Here is a 23,164-nt window from a genome sequence, read left to right as displayed (position 1 = left end):
CAAATGAGATTAATTTGGATGGTTGATTGCAGGCAGATCCTATTTGTGAATGTCATTGAACTTCAAAATTTTTGTCCTGCTAAAGTATAATTTTAAAGTAGTTACAAACACCCTCTATCCGTCATTTTTAGAAATAACGAATAATAAATTCTGCGACACTTTCAGTGTAATCCGCATATTTCGTATCATATACCGAGTAGGCAGGTTTAAGCAAGCGGGTATAGTCAACACCAGCTATAGCATACTCTTATCCACTATTTCAATTAATTTTTCAGTTTTCTTTTACGGATTTTCGATGTACCCTGTATATCAATCGCCTAAGATGTTTTAACAGTCGCAATAATGAATAAAAGATCTCCCAATTTCTTTTTAATATTCACAGATACATAAAAGAATCATCAGAGATTCTGGGCAACCATTTTCAAGTGTGGTTCCTACATTACGTCATAGTTTGTCTGCGTGTTATAAAAACTTTCATCAGCATCCAAAGCATTTGTGAATACCACATACCACAGGCATGGTACGAAAAAAATTGACGGATAATTAAAAAAATTTTTTATATCTTATGCGTCTTGATTTTTTGACTGCACTTACAGTTTTGAAGGAAAACATATATTGAGTCGGCGCAAACAACACTTCTCAGTATAATTATAATAGACAAGTGCATACAAGGGGCATTTAGAGGTAGTCATTAATTCATCTATGATAACCCATTACATCATACGAGGGCACCTAGGCTGGGAACTTTTGCGCTCCCTCCATCCGGTCAGACTTTTCAGGGGCCCCTTCTACAGTTAGTTTAGCTTGAAAAAACAAAAAAAAAATGATGAGAATCGTCCCGGGCCCTGTTAGCTCCGCCCTTGTGGGGACCATACATTAGTTATTTCAGCAGAGCCGCACTGGAGGTAGGGGCATGCCCCCACCCCACATTCTGCAGCAAAGCCTCAGCCTCTAGCCTGGTATCTTTGACGGTTTACGGAAATTTCACCTGCCTTGACCGTATGAGTGACCATTTGAAAGGGTACGAGTTAGTGACATATGAGACCAATGAGAGACCGTGTTCACTCATACGGTATCTAACTTGGTCACTCACCATTTTGTATAATCACTGATCCAATCATCTGGGAAGTTGCACAGTCAGTCACTCGGTCACTCTCACGATCAAGGCAGGCGAAATTTTAGGATCTCATCTATGACGCCGCCCTCCCCCCATAGCGAATTCACGATGTGGAAAAACAAAGAAATGAAAAAATCGTCTAGCTCTTTCCCCGAGCTGGGGCCCCGTCAGTCCCACCCTTGTGGGGGACCATGGGTAGGGGCTAGTATGTTGATCTTTCTAAATCACATTAGCCCAAGTCGCCCTCTCCTGAAGCTTTGCCCCCCACCCCGGGGCACTACTCCTGATTTCCAGTCAAGTCGACTTGTACTTTTGAATCCAATGCACGTGTCAACTTCTTTCAACCTTCAGGAAATGATATAAACAGCAGAGTGGAAATCTATTAAGTAAAGTTGAATCCACATATAGTTCGGGAAGCTCCACAGGGAACAAAAAAGACAACAGTACCGTATTTTCATGCGTATAGTTTGCAGATGCGAATTTCATTCACCAATAACAAAATCTTAAGGAATGGAAGGGGTTTTGTTGGGGTTACCTTTTTGTAGAAAAAAAATGTCGATTTTTCTACTCTTCGTCTATACGCTGTCTATAGGTCCTTAACTTTTTTTTAGAAATTAATTCGTAAAAATACTTGTTTCCATTCCAACCTCTCAGATAATATGCAACGGTATCCGCATTAAGAAATTCTGGATTTCACACATAACAGGGTTCCTAGAGAAATGTGCTTGATCATTTCCCCAACCAAAAAAGCAGATGCAATATCAACTCAGACAGCATGATTACATTTAAAATGCTTTTTCAGCATAGTGTGTGTGTGTTTGTGAAAACGAATACCACTTTTCAACAATGAGTCCACAGCAGCCTACATTGCAAGCGAAATTGAATGGCATCTACATTTGCTTTCTGCTAAAAAGTTTCTTGCACAAAAGTCAATGTTAATATTATTTTTTTATTACGACTCAAGCCGATTCGTAGTGATTTGGGTCAATCGCAGGAACGGCAACCTGTGTGTGAGAGACCTTTGCTGAATATTTTACATTTTCCCTGACTTTCTAGGTCGCTGGGAACACTGTATAATCCACAGAGCCATCTTAGCCACTTCACGTTCAAGCTTTTGGCAACAAATTTGGAGGATCCAACTAACGAATCGGCGATACATCTGGTAATTTTGTCCTAACCCATCGCACGTTAGAAAAACGAAGGGGAAAGTATTTATAGATAAGGGGTAAATAGGTTTTTTTTTTCTTTTTTATAGTTCTTTCACTCTTATATGCATATAGTAGGATACATTATGTGTTAAAAAATCATTAACAGGAGTACAGAAAGGAGGGAAGAAAAAGCAACTTCCGTAGAAAGTTATAATAAAGCTACGCGATAGTGAAGAAAAAAGAAAACCTAGAGAGAACTTGTTTGAATTCATTCCACTGATGTTTTGGACATATTACACCCGTGATCACAAAGACGTTAACAGATGGGCACACCTGGGGGAGTCCTCGTGATAATGAAATCTGTTCCAATGACTTCCGAGAATACCGTATTTTCCTGCTTAATAATCCGCACATCATTCACCTCGGTCTAGCTTTTTTTTCTGGGAGAAGTTGGAATAGAAATTAATCTTTTATTAATAATAAAAGATTAAAAAAATTTTACACGAATTTTTAAATTAAAGACCTATAAGATAGCGTTTTGACGCGAGTAGAAAAAAATCGACATTTTTTTTTCTACAAAAACATAACCCCTTCCATTCCTCAAGATTTCATTATTAATGAAGGAAATTTGCATATGCGGATTACAAGCAGGAAATTACGGAATGTGAATCGACACTGTGGCGTCGGAACCGGGAGGTGCTCGAGCACCCACAAAATTTCGTAGAACAGGTTTGAGCACCCCCGCAGAATTAAATCACCAATGAGACAATTTCCTACATAAAGCTCAAGATGAGCACCCACAGGTTTAAAACACTTCCGACGCCTGTGAATCGATACAAGTACTTCCAGTTAGGTAGGGTCCCCTCTTATCGGAACGTCACTTTGCCCGAAAGCCCATGAACCTATTAGAAAGGACTTGATGATCCGCAGATTATACGCAGCAAAATACGGTAGTTATCGATACAACCTAGCACTTCAGGAAATACTCGTCTTGAAGTCAGCCCTGATGAGCAACCGGTGTTCCTGAATACCAGTAGAGCCATACTGAAAGTCAACAGAGCCACTAAAATGATCAACAAATACGGTCCTACATGCGCTGAGTAAAGGCACTTCGAGTTAAGCAACAGCCGCTTCAGGTGGCGACATTACAAAGAGAGATTTTTTTTTTCTATCAGCCTACAAAACATTCAAGAAAGAGACTTTGCCCTAGACATTATGGAAAAGCACCGCAGTTTGCTTAAATGTTCTAGGATTGTGCCGCAGGTCACTTGAGTGATGTGAAACTCACAGGCCCCACCCAAGTTTTCAGCACTGAGGGCCCCGAACGATTCTCGTGTTTTTGTTTTTTAATGTCTATGGTGAATTTAGTGTCTATAAATTCACCATACGGGGGGGGGGGGGGTCGCCAAGATTCCAGCCTAGGGGGCCATGGTGGAACTTCACAACAGGTCACTCAAGTGATATCACGCTGCACCGCGTGGGTACGGAACTGTGCTACCAGTCACTCAAGGGATTGCCCAAGTAAATGAAAAAAAATCTCTCTTCGTAAAATCAAACCATCGAGAAGATTGTATTCAAGGAATAAAAACCATGTTTGCCGGGAAAGAACCACATAAAAAAACGGGCTCTCGTCAGCGGCCATTTTCGTTTCGAGTGAGGTCCAAAGCAATTTTTTTTTCCCCGTCCAAAACAGCAAAAGCTGCTCTTCCAATGCGGCTCAAAAGTTGGACAACCCTGGCTTAGACTACGAACTTTTAAATTTACTTCAAGGGGAAACGCATTTAGAATCATCTGCAATCAACGGATTCACAAAGATTCTTTTATTATTGTATGTGTATGCATTATCAAAAAGAAATATACTTGAAGAGCATTTGGGAGACTCGAGTAAATAAATTACATCTACATCATTGGATATAATGCTAGCTAGAATCCCAAAATCATAATAATCAAGGAGAGTTCACCAAACATTTACATGAACGCTTACAGGGGCGAAAACTAAAAATGCTTCTTCACTTCCAAGCGTCTCAACTCTCGCTGTCGGAATTCTCGTCATCGCTGATCAAGCGCCTGCTCTGACGTGGTTTTCTCTTCCGGGTTTTTTCCTCCTGTTCTTCGCATCCGTCGCTGTCGGCCTCGTAATCACCACCAGCGAAGGACAGGTCGCGATCTTTTTCCAGACGTTCCCTAGCGCTCGTGAAGACCGACTGCAGAACGATGGAATCTTCAAAGATCAGGGAACCCTCGACGTTGTATATCTGCGCATTCTTACACAGGAGCATAAAGTCTGCTTCTAGGTCATCGATCGATCTATAACGATGTTCTCTGATACGAGACTTGATTTTCTGTAGGTCCACCGGCTTCTTGATAACTTCGTAATAGCTGGGCAGCTCTTTCCTTGACGGCAACTGCATGAAAGCGTCGCTCAACACGCGGCCGTCGCTGTCCTTGTACCGTATCACTATATCGAGTAACTTTTTCATCTGCACAGTCAGTTTTGGAGGATTCGGTGACATTTTCTCCAGAGGGGGCCGCCCCCGTCTCTTTGTTCTCTTGCAGTCGGGTTCGTCCATATCGAGATCCTTCTTCCGTTTCTTACCGGAAGAGCTGGTACCTGGTCTTTGACGTTTTTTCGTTTCTATTTCTTCCAGGTTTCCTTCCTCTATGGCTTTCAGCCATTGTTTATCGGTGAGCGAATCCGAATAATCGACTTCTTTCCTCTGTCTCGACCCTCGTCCGAAAATCTTGTCCTCCTCTTCTTCGTTGGTCAAGCGCTCAACCTCGTCGTCGTTCTTTATCAGCCAGTTCGGGAGCTCGTCCTCTTCCATCAGACGCGGCTTCCTCTTGGGATTCCTGGCCTCTTCTCGTCGGCGGTCCAGATCCATCTTCTGGAAGAGTTCAAACTCGTCTTCGTTTCTAGCTATCATCTGGTTTATCGTTTCGTCGTCGGGCACCTCGTTCTCCTCCTCCTCGTCGACTTCATCTTGAGCTAAAATCGCCTGCAAGAACTGGTGACGATCGGTTCCGGTTGATTTCTGATCGAACATACCGGCTTGGATGACTTTCTCGTCCAAGTTCAGCTTATATTTGGCGGCGGCCAAGATACGCTCCTCCACGGAATTAACGGTGACCAGTCGCAGAACTCTTACTTCGTTCTGCTGACCGATACGGTGAGCCCTGTCCTGGGCTTGAAGATCTTGGTGTGGATTCCAATCGGAGTCGAATATGACGACCGTGTCAGCGGCTTGGAGATTCAGCCCTAAACCTCCAGCTCGGGTACTGAGTAAGAAGAGGAAATACGGAGAATCCGGATCGTTGAACATCTCCAAAAGCTGTCCTCTATCTTCAGACTTAGTGGTACCGTCTAAACGAAGGTAAGGATGACCCCTATAACCTAAATAATCTTCCATGATAGTCATCAATGTGGTCATTTGACAAAACAACAAGATGCGATGACCTGTGTGGCGTAACTTTGGCAAAATACGATCCAAAAGCTCAAATTTTCCAGACGCACGATACAGGTCAGGTCCGCTAATGATTCCGGTCGATAGCCCGGAATGTTCCGCATAGGCTTCCTCAATGTTGGGAAACATGAATGGGTGATTACATATTTTTCGTAATTGCATTATGGAATTCATCAGCGTTTTGGCTCCACCGCGTCCTTTCTTATCCTTTTCAGAACCGTCGGTCAAAATAACTCCTTTGGTTTGCATGTGGCGGTAGAGTAGTCTCTGCAATGCGGACATGTCACATTTTACAACATACTCCACTTTCTCGGGTAGCTGCGACTCTACTTCTTTCTTCAATCTTCGCAGGAGAAAGGGTCTGAGAACTTTATGCAAACGGCGGATGATCAAGATGGTTTCTTCCTCGTTCAGTTCGACTTTTTCGCCAGTTGTGGCAAACGGTGCATTGAACCATTGCTCGAAAGTGTTGCAGCACTTGAAGATGCTGGGCAAGAGGAAATTGAGGAGAGCCCAAAGCTCCGGCAACTTATTTTGCAATGGCGTACCAGTGAGTAGAAGTCGGTGCGGTGCTGTGTAATGAGTATTCAGAATCTGGGTCAACTTGCAATGTTGGTTTTTCATACGATGACCTTCGTCTATGATCATGTACTTCCAACGCACTTTTGCAAGTATAGCCTTATCCTTAATAACATATTCGTAGGTAGTGAGCACTACGTTGAACTTACTGGCCTTCAGTTGTGCTGCGATTTGCCTTCTGACATTTGGTGAACCTTTGTAAGCGAACTTAATCACCGATGGCGCCCACCGATCAAATTCCAGCATCCAATTTGAAAGAGTAGACAGAGGTACAATGATAAGATACGGTCCATTGACTCTCTTCTTTTCAATCAGATAAGTAATCAAAGCAATGGTCTGGATTGTTTTTCCAAGACCCATTTCATCTGCTAATATTCCGTTCAGATTGTTATTGTACAAAGACACAAGCCATTCCAACCCTTTGACTTGATATTCTTTCAGTTTTCCATTCACCATGACGGAAGCTTGCTCTTTTACCTCTTCTGTGATGGCATGAGCGATATTATAATAATTCTGATAACCTCCAGCATTCATATACTCGTCATCTTCAGCAGATGCAGCATGTATGGCTTCTTTTGCTTTGTCATTCTCGGTGTTAATTAGAATTTCTGGCTTCAGTTGTTTTGGCTGCTGGTCTTCTTCCTCGGAATCTGAAGAATCATCATCTCCTTCATCGTCGTCATCGCTGGCTTCTCGTGGGGCAACTTCATATCCTGGATGCATCTCCAACCACGCTTCCAGTTGGCTGGCAAGAGGAGCGTTCTGTCCAGCCAGAGTTTTTCCTGTGGCTGTTTCGACGACGACGACACGCATATCACTTTGTTGAGAATTTTCATCGACCAAACCTTCAGGCTGGTTCTCCCCACCTTCTGCATTTTCACCCTGTTGTTTCTTCTTGTTCTTTTTTTTGGCCTTGCGTTTCGCTTTCAGCTTACGTTTCTGCTCTTCTTTATGCTGCCTGACCATTTCTGTCAGGTTATTGATGTATTCATCTGTCTGAGACAGCAAGAATGCCAAACGCTTATCTTTCTTTTGATCAATCAGCTTTCTGTATCCTTCTTCATCTTCAGCCATCAAGCGTTTCATACGCTCTTTATCGATCCTTTCCTGTTCTTTCTTTTGTTCCCTTTCTGTGTTGGTGTGATAAGTTATAACAGCTTTATTAACTTTGCCTATCTTGGCCAAGACATTCCTGTGATATTCTTTAAAGTCCTTTGCATGCTGAAGCACAGCATTAAGATATTCTTGATGTTTCTGGCGCCGTTTTCTTTCTTGTTCAAGTTTCTGTTGCTTTTCAAGTTTCTCAGTGATTCTTGCTTCTCTGAGACCTTGTCGTTTGGTTCTTTTGTACAGTTTTGGGTACAAAGCTGTCTCCAACGTTGTTTCCCTCCTCATACAACTAGCTACTTCCGCTCGCAACTGCCTCTGAAAATTCAGCAATCTCAAACCTATAAGTTCGCTCATCGCTTTTGTACGTAAATCTTCCGACAGATCTGCAGGAAGATTAGATAGTTCAGCCATCCTGTGAGCAATTCTTGCAGCTAGCCTATTTTCTCTTTCCTTCAATATCTCAATAGGGTCAATGCCTTGTGGTTTTGCTACAGGGGTGATTCGATTTTGTTTTTGTTGTTGGATCTGCATCATGGCTGGAATGGGCACTGATTGAGAATTAGGTGGTCCCTGCGGACGAATCTGTGGACCTTGGGGTGGCATGTTAGGACCCTGAACAGGACCAGAGTTCATTGGAGCTCGCTGAGGTGGAACCGCATTCGGTACTGGTTGCTGAGGTTGAGGAGGGGGCATTGCAGACTGGCCTATATTATTGTGCATCTGCTGTTGCTGTGGTGGAGCACCTTGATGTGGAATCATACCACCTGACATGCCATGCTGCTGTGGCTGTTGTGGTGGTTGAGGCTGGGGTCCAGCGGATCTCATCGGCTGAACTGGTGAAGGTGCCCCAGGAGGTCTCTGAGAATAAACCGGCTGTCCTTGTATTAAACGTTTGCCTTGCATTGCCATCACAATATTTTCTGGCAATGGCTGGTTTCTCGACAGCAACCTATAAGCCATAATTTGAGCACGAAGCTGCTGAATCTGGGGAGGAGTCAATAATTGAGGCTTCTGAACATTTGGTGGCACAGACATCTGACTCGGTGGACAAGGCTGCGATGGCCCTGAGCTAGTTTCGGTATGCTGCAATCCTTGATGAGAGGCATTCATGGACATACCATAACCCGAATGTTGGCCATGTTGGGGAATGTTTCCCTGATTGTGTTGATGAGGATCATTAGCATCTATACCTTGTGATACTTGTGGTCCACCCATGGGCCCTGGCGCAGCTACGTGCGGAGAAGGTTTGTGGTAGCCAGGTCCAGGATAATTCTGTGGTGCATGCTGTGATGTCCCTGGATGTGTCTGCGTTCCTCCTGGATGAGACTGCAATCCCATCATTGCAGTGTTGTGACCACCAGGCTGTACTGTTCCTGTATAGCCCATTGAAGCTCCTGATGGAGATGGTGGTGGTGCCATATGCTGCTGCTGCTGTTGCGAGGGTTGCTGCTGCTGTTGTGGAATAGAATAGTTCTGTGATGCTTGCATCTGGGATTGGTTTTGAGAAGAAGGAGCATTCACTGACACTGGATGAGGTGAAGTTGATGGCTGAGGTGATGGTTGAGGCGGCTGCTGCTGAGCACTAACAGTAGCTTGCAAACCATGCATCACTCCTTGCTGGTGCTGAGAGTGTGTAGCTGGCTGTGGGGCCTGTTGCTGTGGTTGTTGCTGCTGCTGCTGTTGTGGGGGAGGTGGAGGTCCCATGCTAGGACTTGGAGTTCCAGAGCCAGGATGCTGACCCATTCCAGGACTATGACTGCCTCCGGGGGGAGCCTGAGCACCAGGACTGGGAGCGGCTTTCCTGCTGTTACTGATTCCAATCAGATGAGCATATCTCGGATCATCTTGTATCCCCCTCTCTTCCATCGTGTTGATGGCATTTTGGAGCATATGCAGGTTATCTTGGGGATATGGGCTGTGAGACTGCTGTGGAGGTTGTTGTTGAGATGGTTGCTGCTGGGTATGTGATGGCTGGTGCATCTGAGGATGGGGTTGCTGCTGCTGCTGCTGTTGTTGTTGAGAAGCCTGTTGATGCTGTTGCTGACCCATTTGAACATGAGGTTGCTGAGCATGCTGTGGCAGCTGTTGCTGCATATGCTGAGGTGGCTGTCCATGCTGAGGATGCTGTTGTGGATGCGCTGCATGCTGAGGATGTTGAGACATTTGCTGGGGCTGTTGCGGATGCTGTCCATGCTGAGGGTGCTGGGCATGTTGGGGATGCCCTTGCATCTGCGGAAGTCCTGGTTGCTGATGCATTTGCTGTTGAGGATGCTGGATTTGTTGTTGCTGCTGCTGCTGAGCATGGGATGGAAGTGTGTGATGCTGAGCATGTTGCGGCTGTTGAGGGTGATGCTGTGCCATCTGAGGTGTCTGCTGATGCTGGGAATGTTGATGCTGAGGGTGCTGTTGCACTTGCTGCTGCATCTGAGGATGTGGTGCTTGTTGTTGGTGTTGGGTATGATGACCTTGCTGGGGATGTTGCAAATGGGTTGACTGTTGCTGGTGTTGCATATGTTGAGCCTGCTGCGGATGTTGCATATGCTGGGGCTGCTGCTGGTGATGCGGATGCATCTGCTGAGTTTGATGCTGCAAATGTGATGACTGCTGGTGTTGCATCATTTGCTGTTGTTGGGACGAAATCGGTTGCGGAGATTGTTGTTGGGGTGCTAATCCACCAGACGTGTTCTTCATCATGGAATCTTTGCTTGTTGACATCACAAAAAATCAAAATGGTTTCAAGGCTTAAACCTATTTTGTGAAAGAGAAAAAAACGTTTTAAACTGGTAGACATTTTACTTTTCACATCTTCTACAGCAGATTTTATATAATACAGTGAAATATGTGTATAGCTATACTGTCTATAATGATATATATAAACCTGCTTATAATGACATTTTCTTTGGTCCCAGCAGAATTTTTATTCAATAGGAAATAACGCAAATATTCAAACTGCCAACAACGATAACCTGTCCGTAAAAATATTTTTTGTAAGTCCCAACAGTATTGTTATAGATAGGCATATGAAAAAAGGGGTATACCAGAGATGGCGCTACAGCACATCAAATACCCAGAATTTCAGGAAAGGGCGCATAAAAATTTCATTCACGAATCGTGTGCAAAGCGTACTTTCCTAGTTTTGAGAAAAAACTATGAAGGGGAAAAAGCAAAAACCTCTGTACCAACTTTTCCCCCCTCTTCACAGTCTATTATGATCGCGCTAAAAGCAGTACTTAAAAGTAGTGAAACTATAGTTCCACTACTTTTCAGTTCAAAAGAAGTATAAACTTAGATATAAAATAAATTACCCCGCAGGCTATATCATGAATGGGCTGACAAAATATCAAGTTCTGTCCCCTCCCCCCCAATGAGCGGCTATTATACCAAATTTTCTCATTTTTGTGTGAGGGTTTTTTCTTCCTTCTTTGGGGTATATATCGGGAAAACCAAGGTGCTTTTGCGGTTACCCACCTAATTTCAGAGACAGCATATTTACCACATAAATTTGCTTTGTTCCCACAAGATTGCACATCGCTCGTTTGAATTGTATAAAAAAAGTTTTCCAGAAATCATTGGAAGAAAAAAAACCAAACCTGTAAAAGCTCAGTCATAAATATTCGCAGTTTTGTCATCTAGCCACTATGCAAGCACGAGTTTCACATCGGGAAAATCCACTAAGTCGCTAATGTGCAATGGTGATCGGCTAAATAGGATTTTCTGAGGTTCTCTAACTTTGAGTTGGCAATCCCCTTTAAAAAACTTTTGCCACATGGGTTGCCACTAAATCCAAGATAAAAGGGCAAAAAAATTATAATTTTTTTAGGAATTGCTGGATAGGAAAAAATTGGGATGGAGGTGGGCAGCCAAAAATAGGTCCTACACCAGTAAAGATTTTACCTTGAGTCGCCCCTGCCATGATGATTAGCAGGGTTTAAGCTAGATAAAAAATTCCCTTAGCAAAAAAACAAAAATGGAGGGAGGGGGGAGCTTTAGCAAAATGCAACAATGCTAATGATTATTGGTTGGATGTCTACTTGTTTCGTACCTCCTGTACGCATTTTTGCAAAAGTGGCTTTTTTACTTATTTCCCATTCTAAGATTTTCTATTAAGAGATGGTATGTTTTCGGCACAAAATATACTGAGAAATTGAATTTTCCAGATGTTATGCCGAAACTAATATTTGGAAAGAAAAGTGATTTGTCTCCTCCAGGAATCGAACCCGGATCCCCTTGCATACCGAACATGTGCGCTAGCCAATACACCAGAGACACACTTTTCAATTTCTTATAACAAGCATTAGTAGCGTGAAGCGCTGAGTGGGTTCGATTCCCAGAGGAGACAAATCATTTTTCTTTCCAAATATCAGTTTCGGCATAACATCCAAAAAATTCAATTTCTCAGTATATCTCGGGCCGAAAACATACCATCTCTTAACCGACTGGCGGTTCAAGGTGTTGACAAAAAACTACTTCAAAAATGATTGATCTCCAGGATGAAAAAAGCTTCAAAAAGGTTCTGGCTATTTTTCCTTTCCCTCCGTACTCACAGCAGGACATCGAGGTCTTTTTGTGAGGTTGATTGCTTTGTACTGCCCAGATCGTGACAGAGTCTGCATCTTCTCGGAACGACAAAAGCTCATTGTATTACTTATGTGCCGATCCCATCTTTTTTACCCTCCTTTCTTTAGGTATTTTTCATTCTTTTTTGGAAAATATTGTTTCTCTGCTCAGAAGGAGAGCTGTACGCACCAATTGAAACTTTGACGTCTAGGAAGGTTATTTTATTTACGCATAAACTTAATAATTGAATTTGTAATGCAATTAGTAATATTTTATCCATTTCAAGCAGAAAAAAGTCTTCGTTCATAAAAAGTTAAAGCAATGAAGCATTCATTACTAACAAAAATACTTTTTTCAATACTTTTATAATGATTTGTTCAGGTTTGCTGGCAATAAAATCAATAAAAATAAAAACATAATCAAGCACATTGTCTCGGAAAAAAATGTTCTGACACAGATTCACATACTGCCATCAGCTGGGCTGTACACTGTATAAATTTTACAGCTCTTTACTCATTCTAGTCTAAATTTTTTTTACCACTGATTCCAGAAATCTGCCTCTCTTGGCTACAGCTCATTTTTCCACCCTCCCCATGCATCTCTCTCTCTCCAAATTACTCTTTTGGTAGCTCACAAGCTTTCATACCTCAATCTTTCAATCGGTCACTCATTAACCTCGTTCCTTACTTTCTAGCCACTGTTTCTGTCATTGACACACTTGCACGTTCTCTGTCACTCTTTTGATCAAACACTGGCCTAGTCCCTCGCTCTCTAGGTCACTCTTGTTCTTTTGATCACTCGTTTGGTCCCTCACTAATGTTGCTTATCAAAATGAATTTTGTATTTACATACTCTCCAGGTCATTCTCTTGGTCACTCACTCACCTGGCTCCTCTCTCTCTCTGTTATTCACATACTGTACTTGCACACTGTTTTGATCTCTTACATACTTACAAACTGTCTAGGTAACTCTTTTGCATGGTTCCCACATCCTGCAGCAAGATCCCAGACCAGAATTTTCACGGGCCCCATGAATTATGAATAGCTCTGCGGAATTGTGAAAGTAGTGAGGTTTTTCATAACATATTTCACTTGAAAGCTTTATTTCTTCACAGCTCTCTATGGCCCCTTTTACCACTTGTCGTGGCTCTTCTTTCATCTGATTTTCACCCTTGGCAGCCTTAAAATATCCCAGGGCCGCAAGGGGGCCCATATGGCCATAGGTTGAGTACCACTGATCTAAATAAGAAAACTTAAAAATAAAAAAAGCTCTGATGGGAGTGGAGTACTCTTCTTTCAAAAAGCTAGAGTATCACAATTGCAGTATTCGGCATTCATTTATAGTGCGGTTGATATCGTTTAGTGTCAGATTTTGCTTCTCAAAAATAAAAAGAATTCCGCACATTCAAGTATAATAGATATGTTGCTGCCAAAGCCCGAAGTTGGCCAATTCGCGACGGGGGAAAGTCCAGCTGACCCGGCGAATATCCGAAATTCAGGCTTTTGCCGGCTCCTATATATCAGAGGCACTAACATGAAGAAAACATTGTGGGACTGAAAGTTGTTGGTCGTCCCGTATGTACGGGACTCAAGCGAGTACACAGGAGTAAGAAGGTGAATTACATTGTTTTTTTAGAAATTATTGGAGGGGGGGGGGGGGGGGGGAGAGACACTCAAATGGTTCCAGCGCCTATGCTATGTATCGATATTCAGATTCCTTTGATCGTTAGAGTTGCCATAGCTAACGATAGTCATTATGGTTAACTATGGCCAATTATAAATGGCCATAATTATTACAAAAAAATACAGCAACACTGCGATGACCCGAATCATAGGGGCCGATATAAAAATGTATAGCAGTGTTTCTCAACCACCGGGCCGTGGCATCAGTCAAACCGCGTCGTGAGTGGTTCACCGTTTCATTTTTACCAGTTTATTTCCTATCAGTTGCGTGTATGACCAGGTCTTCCAGTCGCAAAATGACATAAACCGAGCTGCGGGCTTCCAAAGGTTGAGAACCACTGATGTATAGGGACCGTCAAAAGCCCGAATTTTGGACATTGGCCATGTCAACTTGGCTGGCCTCAGTCTATGCTGAAAACGAGTCTTTCTTGGAAACTGGGTAATAATTGTAATGAAAAAAAACTAAGGAAAACATCTCTTTCCTTCCTCAAAATTACTTGGGATTTCCAAAAGACTGAAGATATTAATACATTTTTTTTTTCAAGATTCCGATTGTACTATTCAAAACATGTTATACGCCGCAAAGAATTATTGACTTTCGAAGTTGACCACAGACACAATCTGGCGACAGAAATTCTGACACTTGTCTTGCACAGTACCATGGGGCTTAATCCCTTCGGGAGTGTTTGCGTGTAGAAAGGGTAGAGGCGTATCCTGGCCCATCCTTGTTATGTTTTAACAGAGACGTTGAGGGGGAAGGAAAAACAGAGATATACATTCAGAGCTGTTCAAGAGCAGATATTCTGCCTCGTGTTTTTATGTTCAGAACCATTTTGGAAAAAAAGGATTTTTTCACACGTATTTCTACGTGCAGATCCATCGGTCGGTTAATACAAAAACGCCAACTGAGGCGAAAATTGCTGTAGTTAAGGGAGACTGCTGTGTCTCCACTCAGTGCTTCACGGTACTAATGCATGTTATAAGGAATTGGAAAGTGTCTCTGGTGTAGTGGTTAGTGCACTTGCCTGGTATTAAAATGGACCTGGGTTCGATTCCCAGAGGTGACAAATCACTTTTCTTTCCAAATAACAATTTCGACATAACATCCAGAAAGTTTAAATTCTCACTAAGACTTTCTTTCGCATTTTGTGAAAAATGCGGACAGTAGCTTAAACCCTGATGATTAGCAGACCAACAACACAAATACACATGAAATTGCAAATTGATTAGGAGGACTGATAGCACCACCTACCGAACACAAGACATTCTCAATGCTGGTCACACAAGCAAAATGTTAGATTTTACCAATATGAATTTGATATAGCTCCCATATTCAGATGTGAAATGTGGTGGACCACAGTTGCGGACCATCGGGGAGGGAAAATAAAATCATTTCAGCTGGAAATTGCTTAAAAAGGATTTGTATGAATCAAGATGATCATCAGAATCATTTGCTTTAAATTTATGCAGAAAATATTATTGAAACAGCTAAGGCAGGCAGCACCTCAAACTGTTGCTTACGAAGTGCCCAGAGTGCTTAATGCTAGTATCAGATTTTGTGCTCACGAGCACTTGATCAACATCCTCATTGAACACCCTGTAAAAATTACTTTCAAAGATTAAGATCATCCTTATTTCAGACATATGCAGGTCAAACTTGCTGCGAGGGTGCTCTTCTTTTTATGATAGATACTGGCAGTGCTCAAGACAAGATAGGGGTTGAAGACCTCTGAGCTAGTTTTTTCTAAAATGAAAAATCAATCAGAAGAGAATTTAAAAACTGATTTGTCAGCCCAACTTTTTTTTTTCTGTTCAAGGAGGACCCGCTTTCACTCAAAAAGAACCCAGATTTTGCCAATAAATGGAGTCTCCGGACCTAGATAAATTAGAGTGGAGTGGCACACACATCTCTGTATACAATCAACACTCATTGTAGCAAACATGTATTAAAGTGACCGTTCTGTTTAAAAACACATACTATAAGGCCCAAATGTTTTCCCTTTAATGTGATGCATCATATTTGAGCAATTTTGATGGAACAGTGAAGGTCATTTTAACAAATATGAACTTTTTTCAATTCCAAACACTACAATGAAATTTTACTTTTCGAAGACTAGTTTCATTAAGCATTTATATCATTACTAAGAACAACTTTTTCATTGTCATCGTTCAACATAACTTGTTTTCCAAATTTCTAGAATAAAAATTAAATTAAAAACTACCTTATGTGACTCAAAAATTATCTTCTACCATACAGAATACTCATAGAAGCAAATTTACCATATTATACTGGCTGATAGCCAGACTTAAATAGGTATTGTTTCTCTCTCTCTCTTACTGAATACATTTAAATTCAAATTAAATTATCTTTTTTCCCAAGTCCCTGTGCCCCAAAGCAGAATATGCCAAAATCTTTGACATACATCGCAAAACAATCGGTGCTACTGCAGAACAATCTAGAACTTCAAGGAAAAATGTAAAAAACACTATTATGGGAATTTTTACTGCAGAACATTTCCAGTTGGCCGAGGAATCTATGTGAACATGATATAGTACTTACATGGTACGAGAATTTTGAAATGTGCAAAATTTGTGTTGAATGATTTTAATCATCCATAAGAAAAGGGTACTACTACTTAACCATACATGCAGATTGTACACATTCCTCAACGGAATTTCTAACGAATCGACACATGCTGGAATGTGTGTTCTAAGTGTATGTATGGCCCTAACGTATTTATGTTGTCGAGTTGCACTTGTTTCGTGTTCATGCTGCCATCTGTCTTCCATTTACTGAAGTAAAGATGCTTGAATTTTCATGTTATGACAATATCGTGTTGTAGGTCTGCCTGCTCTCTGCAGATCGACTTTTTCCTATGCGAGATTGGCTCGCATTAGTGCCTGAAAGCTGGAAAACCACAGAAAATCAACTTCAGCCAACCACCACTGTGCCGTCAACGGGATTCTCAGGACGAGAGTCCCCTAGCACAGTGGCTCCAGAAGAAGGCTGCATGCAGTAAAATTTCTCAAGCTTTATTTCGCCTTGGGAATATTGAAGAGCTGATGATGTACATAAGATCAATCTTCAGCCTTCTGGTTTCCATCGTTCAGTCCTTATAGAAAAGTATGGAGCTTATTGATGCTATCGACAAAGTTAGTGTGCTAAAAGTAGGATAAGCCAATTTCGCTATCATGAAATTTGAAGAAAATAATAATGGGGAAAAAAGCGGACTTATTGCCTGTATGAGAATTTTTTTAGTATTTATGGGAATGTGTGTAAAATTTTTGAAATTGAAGAAAAAAAAATTAACACTGAGTAGATCGAAACCCCCAAATATCCCCAATAATATCTGTTGAGTTTATCCTGTCTTTTCACAAATTTCTATTTTGTCTCGTAGATTTCCTAACCCACTTATAAATTGCTTATTTGAAAAAAAAATTCCATAGGTAATTTTTAATAGAATCTAATGTCGAGAAAATTATTACGATTTTTGATCATTGATTATTGATCATTTTTGTCGCACCACGGTAATTTTCTGCACACGAGGGCTAATTAGACCGGGACCTACAATTTATTGCTGATTCTGAACGGCAGGCTTGTTTTTTATACTCATCGAGAGGTTGGTACGCTAACCCCTCGATGGGGGACTCCCTGATGTAGCAATTTTTTGCTGGGGTCAAGTCGCCGTTGTCTTGTCGTACCCCTGTCAGGAAAGTTTTCTGACAAGGACGAACCGGGTATCAGACTTGCGACAATAAATGCATATTTTGAAGCTTTATTTAAGAGCTCAATCCCCTTTTTTTATTATTTTTCGAATATAAATATTTCTTATATTTTTGTCCCCCCCCCCTCCTGCAGGTGGGATTTAGTGGATTAATAGAGATGTTTGTATTACTATATTTTCAAAATAACCTTTTATCGTAACGTTATTTCTAGATATGTTAAAAGTGTTCAATTTTTTTAGAAATAACGTCCTTCTGTTACTGATATTTCGTTGCTGAGCAGATGGAGTTACTTGCATATGGAAGTACATACATACATCGGGATATTTTTTTTTAATGAATATGCACTAAGAAATAGGTTTTTAAAATACATATTTTCTATCTACTTTTTTTTCATGTGATTTTTAATGCCTATATTTTCTCATTTTTGGTACATACATTTCAGAATTTGACTTTTCAAGACTTTTTAATGCATATTTTGGCATTTTCAAGTACATATTTGCATATTTTTAGAGCATATTTTGGCGCTTTTTTTTTTAAAGCATATAATCCAGGCTCTAGTTATAATCATCCACTTAATCCACGGTCTGCTTGTTGCAATTTGCGCATTCTTGCACGACTTGGTAAAAGGTTAGCTACCCGTGGTTTCGAGTTAAATATAAAATGTCAAACTGATTTAAGTACCTCAACAGTAACCACCATAACTAATACTGCCCCAAGTGTGATTGTGCTAAACAAATTTTTAATAACCAGAAAAATAATCAAAACAATATAAATTTTGAATTTTCATCAAAAGTGTCACAATTCTGCCCCCTAACTTTTCCAATTATGATCTACTCATTTATTTTTATTGAAAACTTGATTAAAATATTAAGATTGCTTATAATAAATTTATTGAGATGAAAAAATATTTATACATTTTTATATATACATGAGTTAGATAAGTTTAAGTAAGATAAGTAATGAGTAAATAAGTTTCATCTAAAAATCATAGAATGTCCGAAAATCGTAGAATGCGAAAGTAGTAGTAGCCACTTTTGCAAAATTGCATACAGGAGGTACGAAACGAGTAGACATCCAACCATCAATCATTACATTAGCATTGTAGCATTTTGCTAAAGCTTTTCCCCCCATTTTCGCTTTTTTGCGAAAGGAATTTTTTATATAGCTTAAACCCTGCCGTATAATGTATAACCATTAATAATGTATAACCGCCATAAATGTATAACCGTTCAAAGTAGATTTCACTCATTATCAAAAAAAAAATCAATTTTTGAAAAATTAAAGCATAAATGAAGAGTGAAGCAACTCTGTCACTACTACTACTACTAAACCCAGACATGCACCTAGGCCATATTCCTTTGCGGAACCTCTAACGAATTGGTACATGCGGGAATGTGCGTGTACGTGTAGTGAAACCTGACGTGAAGTTTGTTTCTGTGTAATGCTTGTTATGTGTAGTGCTGCCATCTTCCACCAGTTTTTCTAACTATGACTGAAGTGTAATGATTGAATAATTAATCGTTGTAGGCCTGTTGCTCTCTGTGGTGAGACTTTTTAATGGGGAGATTGGCTCGCATTTGCGACTCGTCAACTGAATGGTCTGAAGAGTTTCCTAGCACTGTTGCAAGATAGCAGCTTCATACATGCCAAGAGAAGGGGAGAATTTAAGGCTAGGGATGGATTTCTGGCACTTTCCCTTATGTTTTCCTCCATAAGTTGCATTGCTTTTTGTTAGAATATTTCATTTTTTATTCTCAGGATTGCATTTGGATTCTCTCAGGATAAAAATTTCATGTTATCATTTTAATTACTTTTTTTTTGCACACTAGCAGTTATAGTTTTAATCCCACAATCACGTGTTTATTGAACTAAAGATTGTTTATGACCAAACTAAGAGCGTTTTTTTTTTTAGCTCTGACCGTTGCATTATTTAAAAAAAAAAAAAAAAAAGTCTGGAATTCATCAATCTGCCAGAGAATATATATCAGGAAGGGCTTTGTTGTATTATTTGAAAATGGTTTTTTTTTTCGGTTTCGAGTTCCAGGTTTTTATTATTTTCAATCCCGTATCTGGTCTGAGAATATTATATTTTTAATCTTGATTTCCTTATTTAATCCAAGAATGTTTTGTCGTCATTTGTTTTAAGCGCCATTTTTTCGTTCTAACAGCCATAGTATAGTTTTTTTTCCCCCCAGGGATGTGTTGGCAATTTCTTTCTTTAATAAGAAAGATGTCCAAAAGCATGACTCAGTTTTAGAAATGGGACGAATATTCGGCTGCTATTCGGTATTCGGCCCTTTTGCTGAATGTTTGCTTTGGCTGAATATCTGTGTAAATCTTTTTTAACTATATTAGAATTTTTTGCATAAAACTGAAAGGATTAGATTATATTAACTGAAGGATGTACCTAGACAAGAACTTATTGAACTACTGAAGGGAGCAAAGAACATCTAAGGAGTAAAAATAAGCCATAAATTTTATGATGTATTAACACCTGACAGTAAATAATACGGTTGAAATTTTCTTAATTAGATGCGAAATTGTATAACAAGTGTTAAAAAAAATTGATACAGTGATACTTCAGCTAACAAATGCCTTGGCTTATGAATTTTACGGCTAACAAAGATTTTTTCATGATTTTTCTGCTTCTGCTAACAAAGCCAGATTCAGCTAATGAACATTTTTGATGATATAAATGCCTGCACTAACATGAAATATCCGTGTTGTGAGTTGAATTTTTACATCGATCATCATCAGAATTACTGTCACTAGGGGCCCAATTAACTCGTCCACCTCTGAATATTTTTTTTCATATGCACCTACACTTCTCTTTCTGAAATTTTTTGAACCATTTCATATTAAATGAAAGATTCAGTCAAAATAGAATTACATTGAAAGAAAAAGGTAACCTATGTTTTCAGAACATGCGTTCTTTTAATGTGAGACTCATCAAGATGAACAGTCTAGGAGATTAGCATTTCCATCTGCATGTATCAGACTCGAAAATGAGCTAACAAAATCACAAACGGATGGGGACACCCTAAAAACTTGATTGGGTTGTGCCAACACGAGCTTTAGTAGACCAAAGCTGGTATTGGTAGTGCGCACATAGTGTAAAATAAAAAGATCTTCAGCATCTCCTCTTCCTGTAGATTCTCATTTATACAATTTCGAAGCTATTCATTTAAGCCTTCAATCAGTTTTTGTCTTCTTTAACAGCATTACTTGATTTTTGTCAGACGCTGGAACGAAACAATCATAGAAACCTATGGGAAATCCCATTTGGCTAATGAAGTGATTCTGGAACAAATCATCATTACCGAGGCATCATTGTAATATTAAAATACAATATATCCTCGTTAAATTTGATCGTCAGTATCATGGCAACAAAAATCATTTGTGGTGTTACCAGTTTTTTAATATTTAAAAAATAAAATTTTTAAATAATATAAAAATTATTAAAATTCAATATTAATCATTTAAAATTACCAATAATTTCATTTTCAAATAAAAAAATGACAATTTTATTTATAATTTCTCTTTAGCTTGCCAGGCCTTCTGTAAGCCGCTGTTATAGCCCTGAGGTAGGACTCGGCATAACAAATTCTCACATTACTTATAATTTCAATGAATTTCAAGAAAATTGATATTCAGAAGCTGAATATTTGGTATGCCAAATCACTATTCGTCCCATCCCCTATTCCATTTCACTTTTGGCGACTTCTCGTCAAGCGTTCCGATACTTTGTAACCCCCATAGGCGTGCGCAGAATTTTCTCAGGGAGAGGGCTTTGAATTTTTTTTTCTTCTCAGGGGGGGGGGGTTAAATTTTTTCCTGCAAAACACTATCTTCGCTTGAAGGGGGGTGGGTTGGAACCCCAAAACCTCTTCTTTGCGTACACCAATGGTAACCCATACTTGACTCTTTTTGAAAAAATTAGTTGCACACAAAAAAATGTCCTGGTGAGACTAATAATCTTATCTCTACTAAGACTTACTCTAATAAAACTTATCCTTCAATCAAAAAAATTCATACAATATCCTCACCATCATTGCCCCCTCCCCGAACCTTCAAAAAGGCCTACAAGCCTTCATTTCCATAGGGGCTCCTTTTATATCGATTTAATAGTAAATTTGTAAGGCAAAGATCGAATGTGTTGGGAGGCTATAGCCCTGTCCATGGGCTTCCCCTCAAGGGTGGGGCTCCAGCCCTGGGGCAAGGGACAATTTCTGATAATTTTTTTTGTTTTTTCAAGCTATAAATTAACTATAAAGGACTAAAAGTGAAAAGTCTGGTCTGAGGGCCCCGCTCTAGGATGTGAGTAACACGGCCCTGTCATTCTTCACCTTAGAGAGGGGGGGGGGGAGACATGTTTATAATACATGAAGCCCTAGAAGGGAGAGTCCATCCTTTTACACTATAATAACCAGTTGAGAAAAATTATTCATAATATTTACTAATCAATGAACATTATTGAGTCGAGTTTTGATCATTAACACATGGAGCTGGCACATTAAATATTCATTATGTAAATAATTGCTTATATATATGTGTGTGAAACTAAATGTCATTCATAACAGCAATGGCGAACAAGAATTTTTCCGTGGGAAATAACAAAAAAAGAAAAGGGGGAAGCGCATACTTTACCTACTGATCGGGGAAATGTTGCGATCAGTGAATATCGATCACTACATGATCGAAGGCCTCGGCTCTATATTTTCGGCTTAGATGTAAATAAAGGCGCCCTCGGCTTCTTACTGTTGCTGATTAAGATTAAATTAAATCTCTTAAACCCCTACCCTAGGCCTAAGCTGTCGGCGAAGAAAGAGCGAAAATAAAGCGGCAAGTATATTCGCCGGTGATTCGTCAGAAACTAGTGACGTCGAGTTAGGGGGGCGTATCCTACAATCGAAGCTAGCAAGCGTCCGGTGGCTTCATACGCAAGTTACCCAATCAAAAGATGTTTTTTATCTGAAATTCGGATTTTGTGATGCGCAATCGTCAGTGATTCATTCGTTCGTGAATGAACTGATACTCGCATATTTCTGATGACCATACTTGAGACCCCAAACAGTACATCCATGAGGATTGTTGGTGTTGTGACCATATCTCATGGGAGAAAAAATGTAGGAAAGTGCAAGACAAAGGTTTTAACGACTGGCTATTGCGAAGATATATTTTTTTTTGGAAAGAGAGAAAATTCAGTGGCCCCTGCGGGGAATCGAACCCACGTCCTTTCACTTTCCGGGTGAACGTCCTAGACCACTAGACTACAAAGGCACGGAATCTCTCAATCTTTCCTTGGAGCTCGTGTACATCAAAGCCGATTGAAAGATATATACTCTTAATGCAGCTTTGGTGTACACTGAAAGGGACCGTACATGGACGGCCGGACCAGACTCAGGCCAAGCTTACAATTGTCAGCCTGAGCAAGCTTACAATTGTCAGCCTGAGCAAGCCTACATTTTGGCAGCTTCGTGTAATGTAGGAGCGCAGTTAAAGGGTGAATTCGACGCCCCACTAGACCGACGCCAGAGCATAAAACCACCTGCCCCCCTCTTGCGTCGCTGCAACCATTACTTTTTATGTGTGTGCATACCCCCCCCACCTCCCCTCCCTTTCCATGCAATAGGGCCTTCTAGGCTAGAATCGTTGCATGTTGGGGCCCTTCTGCTTGAGCATCTTTGCATTTCTTCTCACTTGCTAAACAGCCACAGGTGAAACATTTGGAAGGGATTTTCTGAATTGGGGGGGTCCGCAATTGACTTCTGTAAATGAGCCACA

The 23,164-nt window shown here is 40.5% G+C and overlaps 1 protein-coding gene across 1 annotated transcript; it reads right to left on the bottom strand.

Annotated features, from left to right (window-relative positions):
* Positions 1-354: 354 nt before the first annotated feature.
* On the bottom strand, positions 355-22,193 carry brm (ATP-dependent helicase brm). Its single transcript, XM_089242755.1, has 2 exons — positions 22,028-22,193; positions 355-10,163 (listed from the first exon to the last, which is right to left on the bottom strand). The coding sequence occupies exon 2, from the start codon at positions 10,128-10,130 to the stop codon at positions 4,290-4,292; it is 5,841 nt and encodes a 1,946-aa protein (XP_089098881.1). The 5' UTR covers positions 10,131-10,163; positions 22,028-22,193; the 3' UTR covers positions 355-4,289.
* Positions 22,194-23,164: the final 971 nt, after the last annotated feature.

Source organism: Pholcus phalangioides, unplaced genomic scaffold (genome assembly GCF_987345545.1).
Source record: "Pholcus phalangioides strain wild (caught in Gottingen) unplaced genomic scaffold, Ppha-v1.0 ptg000015l_1, whole genome shotgun sequence".
NCBI lineage: Eukaryota > Metazoa > Arthropoda > Arachnida > Araneae > Pholcidae > Pholcus > Pholcus phalangioides.
The sequence above is the reverse complement of the archived record's forward strand: the minus strand, read 5'-3'. Positions and strand labels throughout refer to the sequence as shown.

What these genes read in the sequence shown, in the direction of transcription:
- brm (XM_089242755.1), bottom strand. Translation starts at nt 10,130, where the DNA reads ATGTCAACAAGCAAAGATTCCATGATGAAGAACACGTCTGGTGGATTA.